The 27,561-nt window shown below is 36.3% G+C and overlaps 1 protein-coding gene across 2 annotated transcripts in view; it reads right to left on the bottom strand.

The window, feature by feature from the left end:
* The window catches only part of ALCAM (activated leukocyte cell adhesion molecule), a 225,897-nt gene that overhangs the window by 43,834 nt on the left and 154,502 nt on the right, over positions 1-27,561 (bottom strand). For both annotated transcript variants that reach the window (XM_070368771.1, XM_070368775.1), the window contains exons 2-8: positions 22,430-22,530; positions 17,833-18,052; positions 10,777-10,841; positions 9,026-9,113; positions 8,382-8,564; positions 3,203-3,330; positions 1,379-1,511 (exon numbers count right to left, since the gene is read on the bottom strand). In XM_070368771.1, coding sequence (XP_070224872.1) covers positions 1,379-1,511; positions 3,203-3,330; positions 8,382-8,564; positions 9,026-9,113; positions 10,777-10,841; positions 17,833-18,052; positions 22,430-22,530 — 918 coding nt within the window. The remainder of the gene's footprint in view (positions 1-1,378; positions 1,512-3,202; positions 3,331-8,381; positions 8,565-9,025; positions 9,114-10,776; positions 10,842-17,832; positions 18,053-22,429; positions 22,531-27,561) is intronic.

The following is a 27,561-nucleotide window of genomic DNA, read 5'->3' as shown; positions in this document are numbered from 1 at the left end:
TCACCATCTGAGGTGATTTTTAACCCAAGAAAATAAAGTCGTCATTGTTTTCATTGTTTCCCCGTCTGTTTGCCATGAAGTGATAGGACTACGTGCCATGATTTTCATTTTTTGAACGTTGAGTTTTAAGCCAGCTTTTTAACTCTCCTCTTTCACTTTCATCAAGAGGCTCTTTAGTTCTTCACTTTCTGCCATTAGAGTGGTAACATCTGCATATCTGAGGTTGTTGATATTTCCCCCAGCAATCTTGATTCCAGCTTGTGATTCACCCAGCGCAGCATTTTGCATGATGTACTCTGCATATAAGTTAAATAAGAAGGATGACAATATACAACTTTGATGTACTCCTTTCCCAATTTGGAACCAATCCATTGTTTCATGTCCAGGTCTAAGTGTTGCTTCTTGACCTGTATACAGGTTTCTCAGGAGGCAGGTAAAGTAGTCTGGCATTCCTATCTCTTTAAGAGTTTTTCACAGTTTGTTGTGATCTATGCAGTTGAAGGCTTTAGTCAGTGAAGCATAGTCAGTGAAGCAGAAGTAGATGCTTTTTCTGGAATTCCCTTGCTTTCTCTATGATCCAACGAATGCTGGCAACTTGCTCTGGTTCCTCTGCCTTTTCTAACATCAGCTTGTAAATCTGTAAGTTCTCAGTTCACACACTGCTGATGCCTTTCTTGAAGGATACTGAGCAGAATCATTTGAAATGAGTACAGCTGTGTGGTAGTTTGAACTTACACACAAGAACTATACAAAAAAGTTCTTAATGACCAGGATAACCACAACAGTGTGGTATCATTCACCTAGAGCCAAACATTCTGAAGTGTGAAGTCAAGTGGACCTTATGAAGCCTTGCTACAAACAAAGCTAGTGGAGGTGCTGGAATTCCAGCTGAGCTACTTCAAATCTTAAAAGATAATGCTATTAAAGTGCTGCACTCAACATGTCAGCAAATTTGGAAAACTCAATAGTGGCCACAGGACTGCAAAAGGTTAGTTTTCATTCCAATCCCAAAGAGAGCAATGCCAAAAAATATTTAAAAAAAGATACACATGAATATTTTAATACCACAAATTGAAGACATTTAGATAGGAGACAGAGGTTTATCACTGCCAACAGTTACAATTATTAGATCTGTTCAAGATTTTAATACTGTAGGGCAAATTTAATATTGTAGGGCAAAGGGTAACATCAGATATGCAGATGTTACCACTCTAATGGCAGGACCAAATTTGGGTTCACTCTGATGGTCTCTAGTATATCTATCGAAATCACATTATTTAAGAAAAATAGAGTACAATTTATTTGAAAAGACAGCAGAGTTAGACTATGAGAAAAGGCCTTTCAAATGAAGTTAGTAAAGAAGAATAAATTGACTTACAGTGAACTGTGATGGCTGCTGAAGCAATCATGCTTTTTTTGTCTACCAGGGAGCATTTATAGTCTCCTGTTGCATTGCGTTTCACATCTGTCAGTGTGTAAGTATTTGAACTTCTAATTCCTTCAGGCTGTCCCTTTTGATAGAGGCAAAAACATCAGATGATTATACTTGGTAGCTACAATAAGAACAGTTGTATTTGTTGATAAAAATGACATTTTTCTCAGATAAGAAAAACAAAGGAATATGTTTCTTTGATTGGAAAAATGATATTAGATTTTGTATGATCTGAATCCTGGGAAAATAACTGATAATTTGATTCTAAGGAAATTGAGAAGGTAATTTACATTGTATTGATGGCATATATTTTGACATTATGGCTTGTGTTAAAGTAAAATTAAAAAAATAGCTAATATTTTATTTTTACATTTATCTCTTAATTTAACAAAAAGATTTGAGACAGCTTAAAAGAAAACATAACATATATCAAATTAAAGAAAGAAAGCAAGGAGGGAGAAAAGAAAGGAAGGGAGGTAGAAGGTGAGGGAAGAAGGAAGGGAGGAGAAAATAAATTTTTAAAAGAAAAAGAACTAGTAACTAAGAATTAAAAATATATTTTAAGTATTAGGAGTATATATTAACAAAAAACATAGTGACTGCTAAAACTAAGACACAAATTTGGCTCTGTAATCCCTGAAAATCAATGTAGAAACGTAATTAGTTTAAAATTTTCATTTGCATATCAGACAAAAACACTATGTCAGTTTATTAGGATACATAGAATCATCTGTCAACATTTAAGTATAAAGGTGAAAGTGAAAAGTGTTTAGTCACTCCGTCGTGTCCAACTCTTGGCGATCCCATGGACTGTAGGCTACCAGGTTCCTCTGCCCATATTCCAGGCAAGAATACTAGAGTGGGTTGACATTCCCTTCTCCAGGGGATTTTGACCCAGGAATTGAACCTGGGTCTCCTGCATTGCACGTAGATTCTTTTCATCTGAGCCACTAGGAAAGCTCCTTAAAGTAAAAAGAAATCACTTATACTTGTCTTCTGAGTAATCTGTGGTTGATAGTCTTAAGCATTACTGAACAATGCAGTGGGTAGCATAATGAACAGGCCCCTGCAGTAAACACAGTAAGAGTTGCATATGGCTTCTCCCAAAGCAATGTTTTGTCAAACACAAACCTGAGAAGGCTATGGGAGAGCAAGCAAGTGTCCTCAGACGTAGCTCTCACCTAGTCTGGTTCCACAGCACTATGACATCTAGAACACAGCCAAATTATCCTCTAGATGTCACTTCTTTCAGTTCCAATACTGATAAAAGTTAAGAAAATGGCCCTTCATGACCATGTATGATGGCAAGATATAGCCCATTGCTTTCCTCTATCAAGCTAAATATAATGGGCAACACAAGTGTCCCTATATTGGAGGTGTTCAGGAACACCCTCTGTGTGGATTTAGAATCCACATCAAACCATTTGCTATCATCATTCTACATTTTATATTTGTCTGCTTATGAAGAGCAGATTATTTTGGTTTATTTGGATGATGAGACTTTGAGTTTCTACCATTATGGTTTCCTATGATCAGGTCTTCTCCTGTTTGTCCCTGATTCCACTTAACATTGAATAAAAAAAGGCAAGAACACTGGCATATGCCAAAAAACTTTTAAAGGACATTCCACAGGTGTCCGTTGTCTCTAAGAATAACATCCTTTCTCACTTAAGCTGCCCAAGAACATACAATTCTTAATGTCAGCCAACTGCCAAACAATAGGACAGAATGATAGCCGTCTAGCTCAAGTAAAAATCCTGAATCACTTACTGGTAAGTAAAACAAAAACTCCTCAGGAGGAGGGTTACCATTTCCCAAGCATTTAAGAGTGATATTGTCCCCTTCTTTGATGGCATTTTTTGATGGCAGCACTTGTATTGTCACCTGCTCTGTAGGATCTGCAAGAGTCACAAACACAAGTTAACCATTTCATCAAGTACCAAATTACTTTGTACATATAATGTAAGTGACTAAATTATACACAGTTTTCTCAAGAAGCTAGTAATGGTAATTACTTAAATGTATCTTTTTATAGAAGGACTGAAGTTAATAGCTACTTGCTATAACAAGTACTAATCTTGGTTAGAGCAAACTACAAAGAAGCTCTGTTACATAAAAATCAATTTCTTCTTAGCAAAATGTCTTTACCTGAAATAGGAATGACCATAATTATTTTATGTGTAAAAGACCAGTAGGAACAATCTCATTGTATAATCTCATTATAAGGACATTTAACTATATTACACATATCTTACAGTTTGGAAAGATTGCTAGAAAAAGAGCTAAAACTATCAGGCACCCCCACACTCATATTACACAATAATATCTTATATTAAATAAAAAGGGACATGAGCCAAATAATACCAGGAAGATTTTTGATCTGCAGGAGAGCAGATTTGCTTTCAGAAAGATGAATCCCATAAACAGAGCAAGACCCTTAATATAATACAATCAACAGAACTGTGAATGTATTGTAATTCTTTTCTGTTCATTGGAGCCAAGATGCAACCTTAAATTCCATTTCGGTCATTTTTAAGGAGAAAATAGGGCTAAAGGGTATTCTTTGGTCAAGGCTACTGCTCAACAGTAGAATGCTAAAGGAATTAAAAGCTGGATGCACAGTGGACCATATCTACCCAACAGGAAATCAAAGGAGGCGGTGTTGGCAGTTATAAATGACCCATTTTCTAATATATTCACTTGTTATGTAGCTGGTAATACAATGAACAATGAATTTGGAAATCATATAATGTAAAGGTTTATTTTAGAGAGCCTTTTCCACAAGGCTTAATAACTACTGAGGCATGTGTCTATATTTCCAAACTGGCAGCACTAAAAAGAATCCATCTATGAAGACTTACTTTGCTATTAGCTAATAAAGTGAGATGAATAAGTAGTATAGCTGTTTTTCCTTCTATCTCTTTCAATCATTTACTTGCCTTTCTAAGATTAAAGGCAGAAAAAAAAAAAGAAACCTAGAAGGGTTGTTATAGATTGCCTCTGACTTTTTTCATGCTTGGGCATTTCTGAATATTTGCCCAGAAGGTTCTGAGGCTAAACAGTAATTGACTTAGTATATTTGTTCATTTTTCTGAATTTGCCCGAGGTAATTCCCTGACCAGTTCTCAGTACAGTGGGAAAGTAAATAAAGTTTGTCCCCCACTGGCCTTCCATTTTTAGGCCTCCCTCACTCATTCACATGGCCCTTCTCTGCCTGGTTTGGTCTGTCTCACGTCACTGCAGCATATCTCTGACCAAAGCTGACACCAGAACAGCCAGGAATCATAATCGATCTTACTTTCTGCTTTATTTTAACCCTGCTTGTCTGTATCCCTTCTTCAATAGGCTCTGCTCTGTACTGGAGAGTTGAAGACCTAGACTGAGATGAGGGGGTTAATGTAACACGTTGGAGTTTTAACAGTGGCTTTCTGGATGCTGGCTAATGTGCGTCCAACAAAATTAATGATCTCATACTCTCCCTTTGACTTTGAATTTTACTCTATTAGTAAATCATCAGTCTGCCAGTTACTCCAGCTTTCTCCTTTGTCTTCTCTTATCCACTCAATCACCCAATCTTAATGACTAATCCTTATATTTTGCATCTGATTCTTCCCTTCTCTTCTCCCAACACTTCCCTAGTGAAGGCTCTAATTAATCTACATCTGAAACATTGCCACTAAACGACATTTAGTTCCTCACCATAAGCCTTTCTGTTTTCTACATCTTTATACATATTTTCTCTAAATCAGTTTTGGAAATAGTGCTTTGACTATTACAATGATATTTAAAAGTCTTCATGCATTCCCAACAAGCAAAGATTGAAATAAAAATTTCTTAATCTGGTATCCACAACTGCTTTGAACTTACTTTGGGTAAGAATCATATATCTCATTACTCCATATATACCCCTACATAATAAACAAAAGGGTCTACTCAGTTTTTCTTTTTCTCATCTCTCCATTTATCTTATGTTCATTCATTTGGTTAATACTTGTTTAGTTCAAGTACTAAGTGCTGGAGTTACAAAGTTGAAAACAGCAATTCCCTGTCCTTAGTGTCCATCATAAATAAAATTCTTTTATTTATGATGACATCAAACTTATAAATTAAGAGTTACAAAGTTTAAAACAGCAATTCCCTGTCCTTAGTGTCCATCATAAATAAAACTCTTTTATGATGACATCAAACTTATAAATTAAGACTGTAACAACATTAAAACTGCCTAAGATGCATAAGCATAGCAATCACTGGTAGCTTATAGATTCACCAGATGAGGAAGCTTCCAGTTGGAGCTGACCCCAGAGCTAGGTTTTGAAAAATAAGATGTTTGCTGGATAATAAAGGTGACAGCGTGACAGCATATAAATAGGAATGTACACAGCATTCTACAGGAGGGATCTGGAAAATAGAACAGATTACAGAAGGCAGTGAAGTGGTGAAGGTTGAGAAAGGAAAGGGCCACGGCTATAGGAGACTCAAGGCATTTTTGAAATTGAAAATGTAAACATCACCCTGAAAGATCTGGGGAGTTGCTAAAGAGTTTTCATCACAGGAGTAACATGTTCCCATTTGTGTTTTAGAAAGATATTTCTGGCCGCAGCTTGCAGGGAAGTTTGGGGTGAATAGACAGGAGAACTATTTTTGAAGCTGTTACAAAAATACCAGCAATGAGGAATGGTGGCATAATCTTAGGCAGTGTCAAAAGGCACAATTAGATACACACAGATGAAAGAGGTACACTGTGAATCAGATATACACAGATGAAAGAGGTAGATTCTATAAAACTTTCAAGATGAATTGATCACATTTCTTTATCTTGAATGTATACTTCTGTACTTTTCATTTAGTTCCTCTTTCTCTTCTCTGAAGTCATACTGGAGCAATGAAAATCGCTCAGTCATGTCCAAGTCTTTGCGACCCCAGGGACTATACAGTGCATGGAGTTCTCTAGGCCAGAATACTGGAGTGAGTACCCGTTCCCGTCTCCAGGGGATCTTCCCAACCCAGGGATCGAACCTAGGTGTCCCTCATTGCAGTACCAGCTAGGCCACCAGGGAAGCCCATGAATACTGGCATGGGTAGCCTCTCCCTTCTCCAGTGGATCTTCCTGATGCAGGAATCAAACCTGGGTCTCATACCTACTGGATGAGAAACTCTAGAGCCAGGTCCAATAGTCCGTATTCTCACAAGTCCTTCAGGGGGTTCTGATGCACAATAATGTCTGGGGATCACTATTCTTGCACACCTGAACTCTCAGGACTATTCACTGAGTCTCTGTGGCACTTACCAGTTGCAACCTTGCACTGACAATTTCCTTCTGATGCACATATCTTCTCTACTGGAGAAACCTCTTGAATGTCAGGACAATGTCTTAAACACTTTTGGGTCTTAGCTTTGAAGGCCAGCACTGCATACATTGTGGCTTCTCAAAAGCTCTGCCAAATATGTCCCGCACAGCCAGTCACAGTAAAATCATTTCTTTCTTATTCATCCAAGGACTTTTCTACCCATCTATTTCCCCATGCCTGATATTCACATAGATTCTGTTCTTTCTAAGCCAATTTTCCAATCTTTTCCACTCATCTTGATGTTCTTTCCTATTTTGTACTTCTGTACTTACACCAAGATAGTTTATTTCCAATTGAATATCCCTGAACAGAGTTCTATTTCCACATACAGAAATAATAGTTTGATTTTAGATAAGCTGTACATGATGAAATCCTCTCAATCCTTGCTTTTAAATCAAGTTGAAACTTGTTTACAAAGTTTAAGGCAAAACATCTCATGATGGTTAGAGCAAGTGGAATTTCAGTTTTGCTCTTTATATAAGATTCTGCACTTCATGGAACCCAAATAGAAATGTAGCTGAGATAAAACTCTTTGAAGGTTTAATGGGCATTTCTACTCTTTCTCTCAAATAGATGTAGAAGTATTAGGTTATTCTACAACATATGACAGTATTATGGGAATTTATAATTCATTAAAAATAGTGAAATATTGTGTATCATTCCCTGAAATATATGTCTATATATTTTTCATTCCCTGAAAAATATGTCTATATGCTTATTAGGTAAAAATGATAATAGTACTTATTAACAGGCATTTAATGTGCTACATATAGTGCTATTTTAGATTTTTCATTTCACTTAATCTCCATAACACCACCATGAGTTAAGTATTATATTTTTCCTATTTCAAAATATGAAAACTGAGACAAAGTAGTTAAGCTTATTTTCTAGAAATACATAGTAACTGACAGCAATGAAACTTGATTGAGCCAGCATCTTTGCTCTAAATCATATTATCTTGACTTCCATCTTATAGGAAGGAACATAGCATTGGAGAAAAGGATTCTAATCCAGTTGCTAAAGCTAATTTAGGGCAAGTCTCTGAGTCTCATTTTGCTGTTAAATAAAATAATGGACTTAGATGATCAAGAAAGTTCCTTTGTAGTCTAATATTGCAGGTTTTAAAATCTGTGGTGTAAAGTTAAACAAAATACCTTGGAATTCAACATCCTATCTAACTTATGCAATTGATTGCACTATTAAAATATTTCTCTTTATTAAAATGGAAATTCCATATCTAGAAAACCAATCAGTCATAAGTCTCTATTCATCTGTCATTCATTCAGAAAACCATCAGCCGCATTCTGAACTCCTACAAAATCCATGACTATGTACCAGGGTTGAGAATTAACAGAAGAAATCAGACTAAGTTAGAGAATACAGAGGAGATGATTATAAATAACAAAGTAGAGACTGAAAGCTATCATAAGATGGGTGAGCATTTATTCTATAGGTCTTGCAAAAAGGAAGATATTATTTGGGTACTATGGAATAGGGATGGGAATTTGGAAATAGATTCCAAAGAACTTATGAATTGGGACTTAACATTGGAACATTTTTTCCAATATATTAAAATTGTATAATTATATTGAGGTACTTACAGTAAATATCAAAAACTGCTTGTTCAGAGTAAACTGTTTTCTGGCCAGATGGTCCATAATATGTCACAGAGCAGGTGAATGGCATTTGTATGTCAGCCTTGGTTGTCTTGTACTCCAGGGATGAAGTCATGGTATAGAGCTGAGTTACTGAGTCCATTTGCTTTCTAAAAATTATGACCACCGCTGAAGAAAATAAAGAACACTAATGGTAGGATCTTTCATCGGAAAATCACAGCCCTTAATTAACTGTCATAGCAACTTTGAGAAGTGGTTCGTCCTTCTTACTGCATTTAACAGGAGGGAAAATTGACATGTAGTGAGGTAGATGTCTTTTCAAAAGCATGAATTAGAGACATGGACAGAAATAGAATCCTGGGAATTGTATCTCCCACTCACTTTAATTAACTTCTAGAACATGCCATATACAGAGATAATTTTCTCTGCTCTTGATTCTTCTGCACAAGGTCTAAAATGACGGGTTTTAAAAAATCCCTTACTGATTTAATGGATACTTAAGTAACAAAGAATATAGAGTCATAAATCAAAAGAGGGCAATGCATTTAGACTCAGGATAGACTAAAGAATGCTTAGACAAGAGAAAGGCAAAACAGGTCACCTGAATTTATTGCCCACTTCTTACCCACCTCCTTCAAGAGGTTGCAGAACTTTTCCATTCCTGTACCATGTGATGTTGCCATCTGGATAACTGTCTTTTGAAATGCACTCACCCAACTGCAATATAGAGAGGAAATATTACAACCTTGGTTCCATCACGGGTTGTCCATTTGAAAGCCCCAGACTCCTCAAGGGATGCAGAGTTACTCCAATGATTTCTTGATCCATTCATTTTACAAGTCCCAACTAAGGACTGAATGAATGCACTCTTACATAAAAACAATGTCTTGTGTTTAAAATTATAGTCTTGCCCATTTTAAAATGTGCAGTAGATGCTGCCACCATTAGTAAAATCACATTCATTTAAAAGCATTACCCAATTAATTTTGACAGTCTTCATTTTTAACGTTAACTAAATAATATAACTGCATTAACATTGGCTATTACCATGGTTGATAGATCTGCATTTGAAAGAATCATTAACGGTGTTAAAATGAGGCTGCCTCTCCAACTTCATGCTACATTTCAGATGACATATACTTACAATGAACTGTAATCCTCACCACTGTACTTCACATGTGTTTTTAATATTTGTGTGTGTGTGTGTCTGTGCATGCGTGTACATGCTCAGCCATGTACAATTCTTTGCAATCCTGTGGACTGTAGCCCACCAGGCTCCTCTGTCCACGGGCTTCTCTAGGCAAGAATACTGGAAATGGAGTAGGTTGTCATTTCCTACTCCAGTTTTTAATATTTGCTGCTGCTGCTGCTAAGTCGCTTCAGTCGTGTCTGACTCTGTGCGACCCCATAGACAGCAGCCCACCAAGCTCCCTTGTCCCTGGGATTCTCCAGGCAAGAACACTGGAGTGGGTTGCCATTTCCTTCTCCAATGCATGAAGGTGAAAAGTGAAAGGGAAGTCGCTCAGTCGTGTCCGACTCTTTGCGACCCCATGGACTGCAGCCTACCAGGCTCCTCCATCCATGGGATTTTCCAGGCAAGAGTACTGGAGTGGGGTGCCATCGCCTTCTCCGTTTTAATATTTAGTGTTTATCAAATAATATTATGCAGTCAACTTTAATCTGATTCAAGGAATTTTGAACTTGCTTTTTCCTCCAATAAAGGAAATTTGGGCTATTCTAATTAGTGAAAATGAGATTATGAATCAGGTGATGTGCTCATATATGGAACTCCAGTTTTGTCTTTCCTTCAAATCTCTGCTAATATGATTGTACAAATCTGATCTTATACCTTTACTTCAACTTTTCAATAGTTTGTCAGTAAGATAGAGACCAAACATTATACATGACAGAAGGTTTGTCAGAATCCAGCCTCTCTTAACCCTTGAGATTTACTTCTTACTGGGCTCTCTTGCCCACTGGCTTGAGCACCCAAAATTCCAGCAGTACAAATAATGTGCTTCCCAACCATGCCGTTTCCTTTCACATGGTATTATTTCATATTGTTGGGAAGCCCTTTCTGACTGTGGTGTGCAGAAAATGTACTCATCTACCATGACTTAATTAAACGTTCAGTTCATTCAAACAAGAAAGACTTATGCTTTTTTTAAAAAGAAACTCTCATCTCCCCCTCCTCCCTTCAGAAATAACCACATCTTCCTCTGTGTCTCCTTTCTACCTTGTGCAGACTTTCTAACTGGTGCCTGGAACACTGGCAACTCCACAGAGCAAAGTCTATCTTATTTGTCCTGGCATCTGGGGACAAGAAAAGGCATTCAACAATAGACTAAGGAAAGGCAATCAATCAAAAATAAGTTCTTACCTTTTTAAGCTTGTCTGTCTCAAGAAATGGGGCTTTGCTTACAATTTCAGGTTTAGATGGTTGCTCTAAAGTTAAACAGAGAAATTTTAAGTGTATGTGGAAGAAGAAAATGGACATTTGTGATTTGGTTTACAGAAAAATAATTTACTCAAAGTAGAAAAATAAGCAACACAATAAAGTTTTCCCATATAATCTATAATTAATAAATCTGGTTAGCTACCCATTCCAGATATTTGCTTTATTATATTAAATATTATTTTAAATGCTTATTACTCCTGTGAATAAAATATTGGTGACATTTTCTGGATGCTTTATAAACAGTGAGTATGGTTTAGATGGTAACAGAGGTTAATGTATTAAAGAGGACATATTATCTGCAATTGATTACCATGTGCACTTTCTACTTATCAATAATTTCCAACTCTTTAGATGAAAACTGGAGTTCACATGAATTTGAATCACAGGGGTGCTTATTTAAAATACAGATTTCTGAGCTCTACCAGGCCAACTGAATCATATCTAGGGGAAATCCTATAAACCTATCTATTCTTAAAACAAGTTCCATTGGGGATTTTGGGGCACAGTGTAGTTTAAGAATCACTGCTCTAAAATCAAGGGAAATATATAGTGGTTAAGGGATGTAGAAACTCAAGTTTCCTATTATCTCAAACCTTGTCTTTTAAGTGAAGTTATATTATGAAACTATAAATGTGAGAAAATCTTTCAAATTTGGAACCTAAGATAATGGACAGAGGCATTTTCAATATAGGAAGTTCTATAAGCATATATTCTAATAGAGGCTTTGGGAAAAACTGATTACAAATTGGATCAGCATGGTATTATTTAAACTTATTTTATTCTAGCCTTTAGTTGTCTATCACTGATGGATTTTTTAACTTATTAATTGGCCTAACAATTAGTCTATAGAAAATGGATATTTCCTCACATTGTCATTGATTTTTATGAGTTTCACGGAGAACTATTCTATTCTCAAATAAATAGACAAAGACAACCAGCTATCCTTTCTTCCATAATCTTACTGTCTACCACTGTACATTTACTACCGAACTAAACTTGTTTTTCTATAATTATTATTCAGTTTGGAATTCAGTTATCAGACATGTTACCTAACCAGACCATTATAGGAAACATGAAAGAAGACAAAAAGTCTTTGGAACAGCAAAATGGGTATCACCAAGATTCCAGGCAAAAATAATGTAATCTTCTTCAAGTTAATATCCAGCGTTAATTTTCCCTTTGCAATTATTTTATATTAGAAATTAGAACAATGAATAATAATAGTGAATTTCCCTATGTGTTGAACTTGCACTTCAATTATAGGAGGCCTGCTGCTGCTGCTAAGTCGCTTCAGTCGTGTCTGACTCTGTGTGACCCATAGACGGCAGCCCACCAGGCTCCCCCGTCCCTGGGATTCTCCAGGCAGGAATACTGGAGTGGGTTGCCATTTCCTTCTCTAATGCATGAAAGTGAAAAGTGAAAGTGAAGTCTCTCAGTCGTGTCTGACTCCTAGCAACCCCATGGACTGCAGCCCCCCAGGCTCCTCCATCCATGGGATTTTCCAGGCAAGAGTACTGGAGTGGGTTGCCATTGCCTTCTCCAGACTATCTACTGTTAATTCTAGAAATATAATTTTCTTGATACAGTTTCCTGAAGACCAATTATCTTATTCTAAATGCACAGATTCAGTTCTAATGAGGTGGATGAAACTGGAGCCTATTATACAGAGTGAAGTAAGCCAGAAAGAAAAACACCAATACAGTATACTAACGCATATATATGGAATTTAGAAAGATGGTAACAATAACCCTGTGTACGAGACAGCAAAAGAGACACTGATGTATAGAACAGTCTTATGGACTCTGTGGAAGAGGGAGAGGGTGGGAAGATTTGGGAGAATGGCATTGAAGCATGTATAATATCATGTATAAAACGAGTCACCAGTCCAGGTTTGATGCACGATACTGGATGCTTGGGGATGGTGCACTGGGACGACCCAGAGGGATGGTATGGGGAGGGAGGAGGGAAGAGGGTTCAGGATGGGGAACACATGTATACCTGTGGCGGATTCATTTCGATATTTGGCAAAACTAACACAATATTGTAAAGTTTAAAAATAAAATAAAATTTAAAAAAAAGAAAATATAAGAAAGATTAAAAAGTGAAGAAAGACAGAAAAATAGAAAAGAATAACAAACAATTACATTAACACAAATAAGAAGTGACCTGGCTATCTCATTGCTAAGAATGTGACCAAAAATTATGAAAAACTACTCAAAATAAATAGCAATTTCTTGGAAATATGTAGCCTTCTACACATCAGCAAGTCCTAATTTTGTCACTATTTTAAAATACAATAATTAAAGCTCATAATTACAACTTGAGTTATTGATAAAACCTTAAATTTTGTTCAGAATCCAATGTTTGATGGCAAATGTCCAATGCCTTTGCGATAGGGCTACATCCAAAATATTTAAACAGAATGAAAATCTTGGGGTTTGAGTAAGTGAAAGTTCTCTGGGAACTAAAGTCAGCTACTCAGTGACACCTCTCTCAGAGCTCAAAAGAGGAAAAGTATTATATTAATTTATGTGGTTGATGAAAAGTCAAGATTAACAAGAAAAAAAGAGCAAATAGTTTTCTGTTTCCTCTTCAGTTACTATCTACGCCTGGAATATATATAGATTTGAAAAGATCCTCTAAAAAATTAGATTTTTAATAGAAAGTGCAGGTGGGCAGTTTTGTTAGGTTGCACTAATGTCTAGTTCATGAAAATCAGATGACAACTCGGTTAGACACATATTTCCTCTAATGTAGAATATATTCCTCTACTGTAATTTATAAACTCTGTATAACTGTCAATACTGGTGTGATAAAACTGTTGGTCTTTTCCACATGTCCATGTGTGCTTGTTTCCATAAACACTCTCTAAAATTTATTATTTCAATAAAAGAAAGTTGCAGCAAACCCAGGGAAACCTGATGAAAGGATACTTAAAATTTAGTTCTATTTGTACAGTTGTTCATTTTCCTATTTAGAAGAAAGAGTCATATTGAATACTGAGGAAGTAAGGCTAATACCAATTGCATTTCTTTGAGTTATTTTCTCAAACTTTTGTTTCAAATATTTCATATTAAATACATATTTTTCAGGTAACTTTCTCTCATATTAGCTTATAACAATCGATGAGTATCGGTTACAGGACCATAAAAGAGGACGTGTACTATTTTAGCAAAATTGCATATTGATTCCAAAGTGTTTGAAAAAGCTTTATGTGAATTACATCTTAATATGATTCATGGATTCATAACTAAGTATAGAATTGAAAGGAAAGGTCATGTCACAAATTTATTAGCATTATTAAAATAATTTTGTCAAGGGTTTCACAGCCAGGTGAGGATGAAGTGATGAACACAAAACTACTCTATATCACCCACAATGCACTAGAGTTATTCTCAAAAGCCACACAGAGGACAGCTCAATTTGATATGGGAGGAGAGTAAGAGGCAGGTGCACTGGCTACAGTGAGTCAAGGATGCTTCTCTCAGTATTTTCTCGACAATCACCTCTTGATGTACTTTAAGTAATCATCATGAGCATGAAATTATAGTTTATTTTCCTTATGAGATGGGAAGAGGTATTATTTTTTACATTTAAAGGATCAAAATTAAATATACAGGGTAGATCTCATTTGTTGAAAGGGTTATTTTCTGCTTCTTTCATTAAAAAAAAGAAGTGACTTGCATTTGAAGTTGAATTATTTTCACAGGGAGGGTTGGAGGAGGGATGCTCAGTTCTGATAAATATTGAGCTCAGTGTCCAAACGAAAGCTCTAAAATAACACTGTGATGTCAACCATTACTAGGAGAAGAGCTGGCTGGTCCAGGTAGACACCAGACTCGGAGTCACAGAAATAGTCTTCCTTTTAACACCACACACACCAGTGCAGAAGATTAGTCTAGACTGTGATTTTCAAAGGCTTTTTAGTGCTCAAGCCCTTCTCTCATTTTTTTTCCCCTGAAAAAAATATCATGAAAAAACTTTGAAACATTGAGGGACTAGAATTCTAGTTAATCAAGTAGAAGCAGCTCCTCACTTTCCTCAGCCTTTTTCATTATCTCCTCAAGAGAATTCTAGGAACAGAGTGGGAAAATCAGCACTTAATCTGAAGTACTCACTTACAGATGAAGAGAGACTTGCACCCCTTGCCCTGACTGGTGAAGTCACTTGTCCAAGGTCAGAAATTAGTAGCAGATCTAACAAAGCTAGATCTCCTGATGCCCAGTTCAGTGATTTTCCTATTATACCACCGACAGCCATTTAGCCATTTGGCTCTCTGGGCACGCATTCAACCTCTAAGACTTTTGCACAATCACAACAATGAATCTTTGGGAGAACTTTTAAAGGTTTGCTCTTGCTAAGGGATAGTTTTATTAACTTCAAATGTACATTAAATGCAAACAGTCTGATTTTAGTGCCATTTAACTACCAAACAAAAATGCCTTATTAGTGGTGACAAAGCACCGGACTTATTTTGGATCTGGTCTGCTTTACCGGCATGATTTCTTGCATGAGAGATATAGCTTAGAACTGAATAAACAAACCTTCATCAGAGTAATAAAGTCATCAGTCATGGCCTCTAGTTTGAACGAAAACAGTTTGACTTTGCTTATGAGGCGGACATTCTGCAGCAAGCTGATTTGGGATTAGCTCACATTAACCATACTCATTCTGTGGTACACAATGCATGTTGCTAGGTGACTCGACAGAAGGAAACAGAGGACTGATTGATGAGCCTAGTAACTCTTAAGTGACTTCAATATGTACATGCACAGAATGAAAGCCTCCATGTCACAGCTGCTATTTGCTTCACAAATAACGATCCAAAGTAAATTCATTATTTTTTAAAAAAGCAAAGTACCTATATGCTCTTGCAAACTCTTTCTTTATCATGAGCTGTGCTGTTTATTTAATTGGACTTGGAGGGTCCCACAGTTTCTAGTATAAAACCCCATTTTCAAAAATGTATAACTCATCTATTTAAATTCTTCCTGGCCCAGAGCCTGGAATGCAAATTCTGTTTCTGAGAATCACTTTGTTTTCAACAACATCCAAAAGAGAAGGGGGGTAGCGGGAGCTGATGGTATACAGGGTGTGAGTTTGTTTTTACAATCATAGATATCCCTGTATTCCAAAGCAGCTTACAAATTTTATCGAATTAAGCCAACTGAATTTCTGAGCATTTGAAAATTATATTCTAAAAATTGTATTCTGAAAATGGAACAACCTGGATTTTCTCAACTTTCTTGTAGCTTGTCTTGATATTTGGTAATTTTAACATAATAACAAGAAATGTGACAATGACATCAATACACATAATCTTTAGAGTGATGTGACTTAATCTCTGTACCTACTGCAGTATATTCCTGTATACTTATATTTATGACATCATGGCCTAATTAAAAGATTTTGGATGCTCTCTTTAGAAAAAATGTTTCTAGGAGTGCAAAATTCATCTTCCTAATAACACAAAAGTGAAATAAAAGGAAAGAAAAAAATACATGGGACTTTGGCAAATACAGGATGGAGATTATTTGGGGTGTTTACTAGAAGGGGGCATAACTGAGAAACACTTGGTACTTGGTTTGATCCATAAAATAATTGAGTTGAGTTGATGGTTTCTGGAAAGTGCCTTCTAAGCTGAAAGGTAATCAGCTGAAACATGTAATATGCTTTTACACGGTTCTTCTGGAGAACAAAGGCTTCTTTGATAGTATAAGCACTCTTTGAATCCTTGTCGTGAGCCCAAAGGAGCTTTGAAATCCATATAAATGCTTAAGGGACCATCCTACTTAGTTGCATGGGCTATTATAAGAGAAACAGGAAAAATCCAAGGTTACTTGCTGTAATAGCAAGGCCCTCTGGGTTTCTTTCTTCCCTGTTTATTTTAATAATTTCTAGGTGCTGTCAAGTTATCAGAAAACAGTGGAAAAAACAGAAAAGTAAGACCTTCTTGCCTAATTAAAAAAGACTGGCATTCTGAAACCTTTGAGACCTATTTTTCTCCCTGTAATTTCTAAGATATTATGATGTAATGAAGGTGGGATATTTTAAATATTAAAACATAAAACATTTTAATTAGAACTTCTCAAGTCATTTATTTGCAGAGCTATTTGCACCCTCACATTAACTACATAGTATCATTAGCCAAAGTAACCTACAGTAATTATTCCAAGCTTCTTTACAACTTTCTCTTCTTCCAATCCTACTCTACTTTTTCCCCTGATGGATTCCACATACACCTTCAGAGTGTGGTGAACTTCTTTATTTTATGGCAATTTTCTAAACCATTTGAACACTCTCAGAATGTAAATCAACAAGCATTAAGTGCTTAAGGTCAGAATGTGTGTGTGTACACACACATATACACATATACATATACAGAAAACTTAGGTCTCCTGCTTGCATTTTGTTATTGTTATACATCAAAATGGCAATTTTATATGGTTTAGCTTAATGTATACTTATATATGCATTGATATGCATGAATATGTGTATCAAAAATGTTCAAATTTTTCCATAACATTGTACAGAAATTCCCAATGAACTTTCTGGCCAACCCAGTATTATGTATCTATGTATTAGTATTTATCACATAACATTTATTTGTACATGTCAGTGAAAGTAAAAGTTCACAGGCTAGTTTTTATTTAACAGTACTTCATATCACAGGAAATTGTACCCAACAAAACAACAGAATATTCTTTTATTCCCTCACTGCAAATAAAAAAATATTCTGTTTCTTTGTTGGATAAAATTCTTATTTGAATTTCAGGTTTTTGTTTTTCTCATTGACAGTATGCATGAGCAGAATGAAGATCTCTAGAAGTCCTCTTACGCGATACCTGCTATACTACAGGTATCACTACAGAGAGTGATAGTACAGGAGACACTACCGAGAGTTCAGCCTTGTTTCTAAAGAACATTTTCTAGGACCAGTCATCAATCCCACTTAGCAGTTACATTCGGACTACTTACTGAACACCTTGACTACTGTAGGAGCCTCAAACACGTCGTCCTCAGTTACTAGCATGCACACAAATCTCTTTTCATCACTGATCTTTGCATTACTGATAGAGAGAGTATAGTTTTCTGAGAGGTTCAATCTGTCTTTGTATTCTGGTACATCGTCGTACTGCACACTTTTCTTTGTAGAGGACCTGAAGGCAATAAATACTGGGGAGCCATCGGGCTTTTCCTAAAAGTTAAAGTAACAATACATTAAAAAACAGGCATATTTAGACATTTCAGTATTACAGTCAGAGCAACAAAATTTTCTTGGTCATGTTATTCCATCAATATTTGTAGTTCTGTCCAAGAAGAAGAATTTTGGATATGAGCCTCCCATAAACCTTTGGTTACAGAGGATCACTCTTCATAAGGGAAAAGCTTTAAGTTCTTTTACAGCCATCAGCAAGTATACAAACATGAAAGGATGGAGCTTAAGTGATCCCAGCTTTTCTTGCATCTGAAGGACAGAATTGGTATGTTTTGAAATTGACAAGGGTTGGCCTTATGTATAATATAAAAGAAAAATAGGTGAAAACAAATGTGTTTTGTGTTATGCTACAAAAGGATTTTCATCTAACTATCACAGTAACATACACTTGAGCTGCAAACACTCGTTTAGAAATCCTAGGCAATTACCTTTAGCATGCTCATTACTTTAATCCATATACTTTATGTGCCCACACTTTTCAGTTTCAGTCAGAACTGACACAGTTGACCTTTACACATAACATAGTTTAATGAATCCTCATGGAGGAACAGTATATTTGCCCTTGCAAAAGGATCATGTCCATTAAAGCAATGGAATCCAATTAATCACTAAAACCCATGGTTTTGCTATCTGAGTCATAAAACTTAGCTCAGAGGGCTTTCATACAAAAACTTATTATCAAAATAAAATATAATCTGGCATATACACTTATGCCAAGAGAACTGAGACATATAATTCATTTCTTCCTTTGCTCTCACAAACATTCTCTTACCTAATAACAATAATCAAAAATAAGGGGCAATCTCTCTTCTACTTGGGGCTTCTCAGTGGTACTAGTGGTAAAGAATCTGCCTGCAATGCAGGAGCCACAGGAGATGTGGGTTCGATCCCTGGGTCGGGAATATCCCTTGAAGGAGGGCATGGCAACTCACTCCAGTATTCTTGCCTGGATAGTCCCATGGATAGAGGAGTCTGGCAGTCTACAGTCCATGGGGTTGCAAAGTATTGGATACGACTGAGCAGCTGAGCACACATGCGTGTACTCTCTTCTACTAAACTCACAAGGTCTTGAAGAAAATAAAATATAATAAAACATTTTAAAGTGTATGACAAATTTCAAGGTGTTAAGAGAAGTAACATTTAAAAAATTGTTTTATTTACTACCGTTATGAACTCAATGCTTGTGACCCTCCCAAAGTTGTACGTCTAAGCCCTAAGCCCCAGTGTGGGCCTTTAAGAGATGATTAGGTTTAGATGAGGTCTTGGGGATGGTACCCTCATGATGGAATTAGTGCCCTTATAAGAAGAGAAAGAAGCACAAGTGCTCTCGCTCTCTCAATGAGAACACAAAGAGGTCCTATGAGCCCATAGCAAGTGGCTGCTGCTGCTGCTGCTAAGTCACTTCAGTCTCGTCTGACTCTGTGCGACCCCATAGACGGCAGCCCACCAGGCTCCCCCGTCCCTGGGATTCTCCAGGCAAGAACACTGGAGTGGGTTGCCATTTCCTTCTCTGATGCATGAAACTGAAAAGTGAAAGTGAAGTCACTCAGTCGTGTCTGACTCTTTGTGACCCCATGGACTGCAGCCTACCAGGCTCCTCCTTCCATGGGATTTTCCAGGCAAGAGTACTGGAGTGGGGTGCCATTATAGCAAGTGGCAGGTGTTGGCAAATTGGGAATAGAGCCCTCTTCAAGAACTGAGTCAGCTGGCACCTTGATTTTGGACTGCTCAGCCTCCAGAACTCTGAGAAATAAACATCTGTTTATTTAAACTACCAGTCTGCGGTAGTTTGTTATTGCAGCCTAAGGTGATTAAGACAATTACTAAGCTAAAATTGGAGTCCAAAAGGTTCAGTTGGTTGAATATCTGAATACATAAGTAACATTCTCTTTAAATCTTTTAATATTGCTACAGGTTTACAGCACGAATCCTTGTACTAAATCATTCCTTCATTAAGAAAAATATGTTAGACCAGTAACTTAAATTTCTATAGTTGTTCACTCATGCAAGAAATGACAGTTATTACATTTTGAGCACTTAACTATAAGCCAGGGTACTTTCTTTGGGCTTCTCGTGCATTAATGGATTAAATACTTATAACAACCCTGTAAATGAAACATAATACTGGCCTCATTTATAGACAATGGAGACAGAGGTTGGTTAAATAACTGGTCTAGAGCCCCAGCCAGTGTATCTCAGCAGGGCCAAGACTGGAGCTTCACAGCCTGGCTCCAATATGACTACACTATATCACTCTTGACAGCCTCAGATGCTTCTTCTGTACCAGGCACAGAGGTGGATGCTGGTGAAGAAGCAGTGGGAGTCGGGTAGGATGGGGTGCACAGGGAGGTATGATCTCCATTATGGGAGATCTCCATTATGGGAGATTACCATGCAGCAAGAGAGAAATGAATCCATCTTTCCTCTGGGTTTGCTCCCTTTCACTCTTTCCAAATCTGCTCTTTGTCTTTCAGGTTACATTAAATTGAGGTTGTATACTGCATCTGGGAATCAAGACTGCTTTCAGAGCATATGGCACTTCAAATATAGCTCATCAGTTTATTGCTGAAGCTTTTTATTTCATTAACAGTTTGAAACCTGCCATTATTGTTTGTTTTCACTGCCATTGTGCCAGTTCAGTTTAGGTGAAAAGTATTCCCTGAGCATCAGAAATGTCGATAATCACAGAAGTTTTTCACCACTGGATTCCATTTATGTTAGCACTAAGTTTGACTCTAGGTGGTAGCCTCTCAGACCCTTGGGATTTTAGGATTGTGAATAGACTTTGTCCTCATAGGCCTTAACTTTGTATTTCCATTTTCATACGGAACCAGAAATAGTTAAAAATTACCCAGGGTGAGCTGGATATTAGGAGGAGGGAACAGGGAAGTGCTATGCTGCCTTGCCTTCTTCTTCTGCCTTCACCTACCCCATCACAGACTGTGTTTAGAACTCAGTGGTACCACACTCACAACAGTTTACATTTTTCACGCAATTATCATGTGCCCAGTACTAGGTAAGTATTCTTATATAAATTACTTCATGTAACCTTCACAACAGTGTAAAGAAGATTATCATTATCATCTCATTTTTTTTCCATGAGAAAGTGGGGATTAATTCACTTGTCTGGAATTCTATAGCCAGTACATGATAGATTATGTCAGTCTGACTTCAGAACCTGTACTTCAAGAGATTGTGTTTCACTATCCCTTGGATGCAACTATGCACATTTCTATTCTGTGGAACATTTGTTCTTGCAGATATCTGAGAGAAAAAGTTGTGTGGTTCAATAAACCTAAGAAATGAATGAACTCAGACAATTCATCATGTAGCTGTATATAGGAAAGGCTCTGAGAAGTATTAAAATACAACAGTTTTCAAGAATTATTGGACCATCAAATCCTTTTCCTATTCAAATATCTTTTAACATTTCAAGGACCTAGGGAAAATTTGCCAATTGTGTTCAATGAAACATATGTCCTCTGTTCAAACTTGCAAACTATTGTGTCTTATGTGATCTAGCACTGGGAAATGGTGCCCACAGATGCTTTTTGTTGGTTTTGGTAAATAGATTGAGGTATTTTATCAGTCAAAGTTTTCAAGCCTTTCCACTTCACCTACTAGGATAGCTATCCTGCATTTCCAACCTTGATACCTGAGAAAATATGATTTTGCTATCTGTAAGAAATGAATGGATGAGATGGTTGGATGGCATCATCAATTCGATGGACATGAGTTTGAGCAAGCTCCGGGAGTTGGTGATGGACAGGGGAGCCTGACGTGGTGTCCATGGGGTCGCAAAGAGTCAGACACGACTGAATGACTAAACAGAACTGAAAAAACGAATAAAATCAGCAATGTTAAATTTTAAAAGAAGCTACCACATCAACTGAGTTCTAAGACCAAGTACCAGAAATAGGCTGCTAATACTGATGACTAGTTTTCAGTGAACATTTGAATGCTCTGGTTCCTGGTACATCTTGCCTTTAGAGTAACAACACCAAACAAAACATGAGTATGTAGAGAATGGCAACCATTTTCCTCTAAGCTCTGTCCTATACTCCTTGAGTTTATTCTGGAATTCTGCCATTTCTTTTGCTTTGAAAACTTCAGGGTGACTCTTTCAGACTAATTTGAGCTAAGAATGATCTGTTTATTGGCTTTATTTTAAAATAGCATTTGTTATGTAAGGAAGTATTCTTTTGATATACTCAACACATTAATTTCATCTTCTTACATTTATACCCACAGTTAAATGTTACCATTATGTTATTTGAAATTCACATTTACTCATAGAAGGAACTTTCTTTAAAAGACTAGAGGCAACTAACCAAGTCCTAGATAGGTCACACTTACATATTTCCATTTGCCAAACATGAGATTCTGAGGTACATCAACTCGGCAAGGCATGATAATGGTATCTCCATATGCTGAGTTTACAGTATACCATCCAAGACCTTTAAAGGAAAGGAACAAAAGAGAGACAGAAGAGTTCAAATATTCTCTTGAAGCAGCAAAGCAAATAACTTTAGTACAAGATGCAAGTCTTAGCGAAGGTTTTGTATTATAATTTTATCCTATATGAAATTTGTATTTCATTAAATTACGCAGTTAGAACATATTTCCTATTTAAATATCAACAGCTCTTATTTAACTACTAAGCCTTTGAATGTTATATGATTCAAATCCATAAATCTCAGTTTTACCAGGGAATAGATAAGTGCATGGGTGCATGGTAAGTCATTTCAGTTGTGTCTGATTCTTTGCGGCCCTGTAGTATGTGGCCTGCCAGGCTCCTCTGTCCATGGAATTCTCCAGGAAAGAATACTGGAGTGGGTTGCCATGCCCTCCTCCCGGGAATCTTCATGATATAGGGATAGAGCCTGCATCTCCTGTGGCTCCTGTATTGTAGGTGGATTCTTTATCACTGCTGCTGCTGCTGCTAAGTCGCTTCAGTCGGGTCCGACTCTGTGTGACCCCATAGATGGCAGCCCACCAGGCTCCACCGTCCCTGGGATTCTCCAGGCAAGAACACTGGAGTGGGTTGCCATTTCCTTCTCCAAGGCATGAAAGTGAAAAGTGAAAGTGAAGTCGCTCAGTCGTGTCCAACTCTTAGCGACCCCACTTACTGCAGCCTACCAGGCTCCTCCATCCATGGGATTTTCCAGGCAAGAGTACTAGAGTGGGGTGCCATTGCCTTTATCACTGAGCCCTGTATAAATAAGTAGTATTCACCCACTGGTGAAGCCCCATATAAATAAGTAGTATATGCCAAAGGAACCATATAGCATCTGGGATTTATTTTCACCTTCAACTGTATTATATAAGGAGAAAATTCACTGTATTTCATAGAAACATAAGACTATACAAAGAGATTAATATGCTTAAATTTTTCAAAACTGGGTTCAAATATATTTGTGATTTTTATTTGAAAATACTCTTAAATTTAACTTCCAGAAAATTGCAAAAACTATCAAAAACTAAGAACACGTACAAATAAGCCCACAACTGAATCTTAATTATAAGTGGCAAAATGAGCATGAAAGTGTCCTGCTTTACTGTAATAATGGTTAAAGTACTAGTTTTCATTTTAACTCTACACAAAATATTAACATGATAAGAATCTGTAGGGAATTCCCTGGTGGTCCAGTGGTTAGAACTTTGCACTTTCACTACTAGAGAGAGGGTTCAATCCCAGGTAGGGGAAACAAGATCCTGCAAGCAAGGAGAGGGCAAAAAAGAAAAGATTTGTAGTATGAAATTTCTTCATGAAATGATTACACTGCTTTTTCGGTAGACAATCTAACTTGTTACTAAAGTATAGAAAACTTCCTTATTCAATATGTTATTGAAAAGAATGAAAATTATAACTAATTGAATTATCAATAATTTCCACATTTTTCATAGATATGTAACATACTATTCAAATTTATGACATTTAAAGAAACATAGGCATTTAATTTGGCAATAATATAGTATTTAGCAGATCTTTTTACTTTACTTTATTTACATCTGTCTTTAAGATTAGATACATTTACAATTATTTAATTGTATTAAATGATTTAATATCTATTAAGATACAACCAGTACTTTTGCCTGGAGAATCCCATGGATGGAGGAGCCTGGTAGGCTGCAGTCCATGGGGTCGCTAGGAGTCAGACACGACTGAGTGACTTCACTTTCACTTTTCACTTTCATGCATTGGAGAAGGAAATGGCAACCCACTCCAGTGTTCTTGCCTGGAGAATCCCAGGGACGGGGGAGCCTGGTGGCTGCCGTCTATGGGGTCACACAGAGTCGGACACGACTGAAGTGACTTAGCATAGCATAGCAAGATACCTCATAATGGGATGCGGAGTGTGAAGGGGCTAACTAAATTGAAGAGAAAAACAAACGATATTTTGTCCACCAGGTGGTGCTAAAGTGCAAAGCTAAGGTATTGTACAATGCATAAATAAGACCATCTTATGACTTTCTGAACAAACAAGACAGGGTGGATACTATCTTTCACTGTTACCCATCAGTCACAACATGTACAAAAATTTCATATTAACCTTAGTAAAGAAAGAAAAGGAATTCTGTCAACTGAGGAAGGTACTTTCCTTTAAAGCAATTTTGCTCCAGTGAACAAAAACATTACAGAGAACACAAATTTTCACAAAAATAAACCACACAACTACTTTTCAGGATTTTTAACATCATTAAAATGAAGAATACAAAGTATAGTATAAGCCATAGAATGTGTTTTTAACTTGCTATTAGAGACAAAATTTGACTAAAACTTTCATTACCTATTATTTTATAATGAAAAATTAATTTTTATCAATAATTTTCAATTGTTTAATGCCAATCATATTGTGATTTAAATTTCTTTTTACAATAAATCATTGAAGAGCATAAGACTGTAGATGAAGAAATGGTCTCTTCAGCTTTATTAAAATAAAAATTGTAAGGATTTAGATATGTGGTTGCAGACAAGCAAACTTCTGGCAGTTAAGAAACTGTTTTATTTCACAAGTAGAACTTGGTTTTGTACAATACTTTGGCTCCTAAATGTGGAACTTGTATCATGTATTTTAGGATCTGTTCAAGCACTGTACACAGGGTCTTCCAAGCCATGGAAACAATTTTGTGATTTAGTATTTTTTTTCATGACTATATAGCAAGACACTTGAATATGTAATGACTCTAGAAAGTTGTGAATCTCTTCCTTAAATTATGGCAAGACATGAATGTCTAATTATTTTCTGTATTATAAAAACATCTTTTGACAACTGATGGTGTTCCCACGGTTGGTCCAGGAGTGAAAACAGATTACAGGGCTTAGGTACCAATGAGGTGATCCTTTGCTAGGTAAAGGGAAATAAAAAATGCCTTTTCTAAAAAATGTAATGCTCTGCTCTATCTTACAGACCATTTTTCTTTCCTCTTGTCTATAAAGCTTCAATATACAGCAAACTTTATAATTGATTTAAAATTTTAAAATGCTATAATTTTATAATTGAAATTAAACCTATGTGAATTTCAAGTACATAATGTATTAGCATGATGAAAGCACAATTATAGCAGGGAAGGGAACACATTTTTTTTAACCACAGTATCCCAGGAATAATTTCTGGCACTTAATGGGCATCTAATAAGATAATTTTTCATTTGAATCTTGTGGAATCCTTTCCACTTTAGTTATCAAATTAACATCTTTGAAACCAGGGAGGCATTGACAACACCAGAACTTTCAAAATTCTTATTCCTGTCACCTACTGTAAAGGCTGTCATGTACTGTCTTCAATGTTTAGGGAACATGGATTTCAGCTTGAATGGCATGCTCTTACTTGAAGAGAAACAAACACAAATTCGATGTTTTTATGAGTTTATGGATGAAACTACAGGAGAGAACATTTCTTCCTTCCCTTTCAAGAGAAATGAAGCACTGTTTGTACTCCATAATTTACAAAAGTCCTTAAGAAATACCTTTTCCTTACCTGTGATGACCATTATACAGAGTTGTTTTTTAAAGCATTTGCAAAGTTATGGACTGGGTCTTTTACTGACAGCTCGATATCCAAAATTAGCCATGACAGGACTTCCCAGAAACATAGAGCAATAAGACATTTGACAAGAATGAGCATAGTAGGTAAAAGAGTGAGAAGAGAGCGAAGCCCTGGTCCACAGACTGAGGGCAGAATGAGTGATAATCATTTGGAAGGCATTAGGAGCCACAATCACAATGATTTTAGAAATAATTTTCAAGTTTGCCATATTCATCAACTTTCCTGTTCAGGTAGGAGTATAATGACTCCCAGGTTCATCTGAAAGAAAGACTTGTACCTGTGGGAGAGCTAATATTGTTAACCCTCTAGGGATAAAGTAGCTATAAAGACTACTATGATTTCATGATACATTGGCTTCCTGACACCTCTAGGGCACCTCAGTCTTTGAGATGGAAGTGCCAGGTAGACCCAAAGCACCTGTCAACACAAATAATTTTGTTTATACTTTTCATGGAAGCAAGAGATTTTATCTTTGAATTGCCAAGTCTGAATTAAATTTAGCTTACTAGAATCTCCCTGCAATTATTCCCTGTAATATTAGTTTGTTAAATTATTCATGGTTTCGTAGTCTAGAGATTATTGGATATTATTGCAAATATAAAATACCTATGATGTCCTTTCTCAAAGAGGCTAAATAGAAAATATAGAAGGAAATGTGTGTGTGCACAAGGGTTTGCATTTCTGTTCTATAACATGTTATGTCTATATGTACATGTCAGAAGATACTTTAAACTGGGCTAAATCACCTTCCGTATTAAATGTGTTCTAAAAATTTAGTGTAATGTTATTCATTATTATTACTGTTGCTATCAAAATGTCATGACATAGAATAAAACATAAATATGTGCTATACTTGAATAGCATTGTGTAGTTATTTAGTCATTCTTATGAAGAATTATTAGCTACAGATAAAGAACTATAGAACTAGAAAGGTGACATAGGAGAATTCAGTGAGAAAAAAATAAGACAAGCACAGACCAAGAAAAATCTCTTGACCAAATAATTTCACATATAGCATTCTCAGGCAAGTGATCATAAAATATAAGATAATTATAGTTATGTATTTTATACAGCAAATAATTTAAAGAGGCACTAAAACAGACTCTGGCAACCTTTTGAAGTCAGGTGAATGCTTTATATTTCTAATTAAAATAATAAAACTGTAATAATTTGGGCCATATTGGTGAGAATTTCTTTTTCTGTGTAGAGTAATTCTTAAGGATGGTCAATGTCTGAGTAATCATTCTTTTTGCATTATTGACAAATAGACATCTGCATTGAGGTCACTTAAAAGTCAGAATCTGCTACCATATTTCAAGCAAAAGTGCAGCAAATAATATAGAATAGTATAAGACCAAAATTCATCAGAGTCTGTTTTACAGGCTGTAATTTAGTGTGGTTAATTATTTTTTATTGCACTGATACTTTGAAAGCATC

This window comes from Bos mutus, chromosome 1 (assembly GCF_027580195.1).
Source record: "Bos mutus isolate GX-2022 chromosome 1, NWIPB_WYAK_1.1, whole genome shotgun sequence".
In the NCBI taxonomy this organism is placed as follows: Eukaryota; Metazoa; Chordata; class Mammalia; order Artiodactyla; family Bovidae; genus Bos; species Bos mutus.
This window is presented reverse-complemented; position numbering and strand designations above follow the sequence as displayed.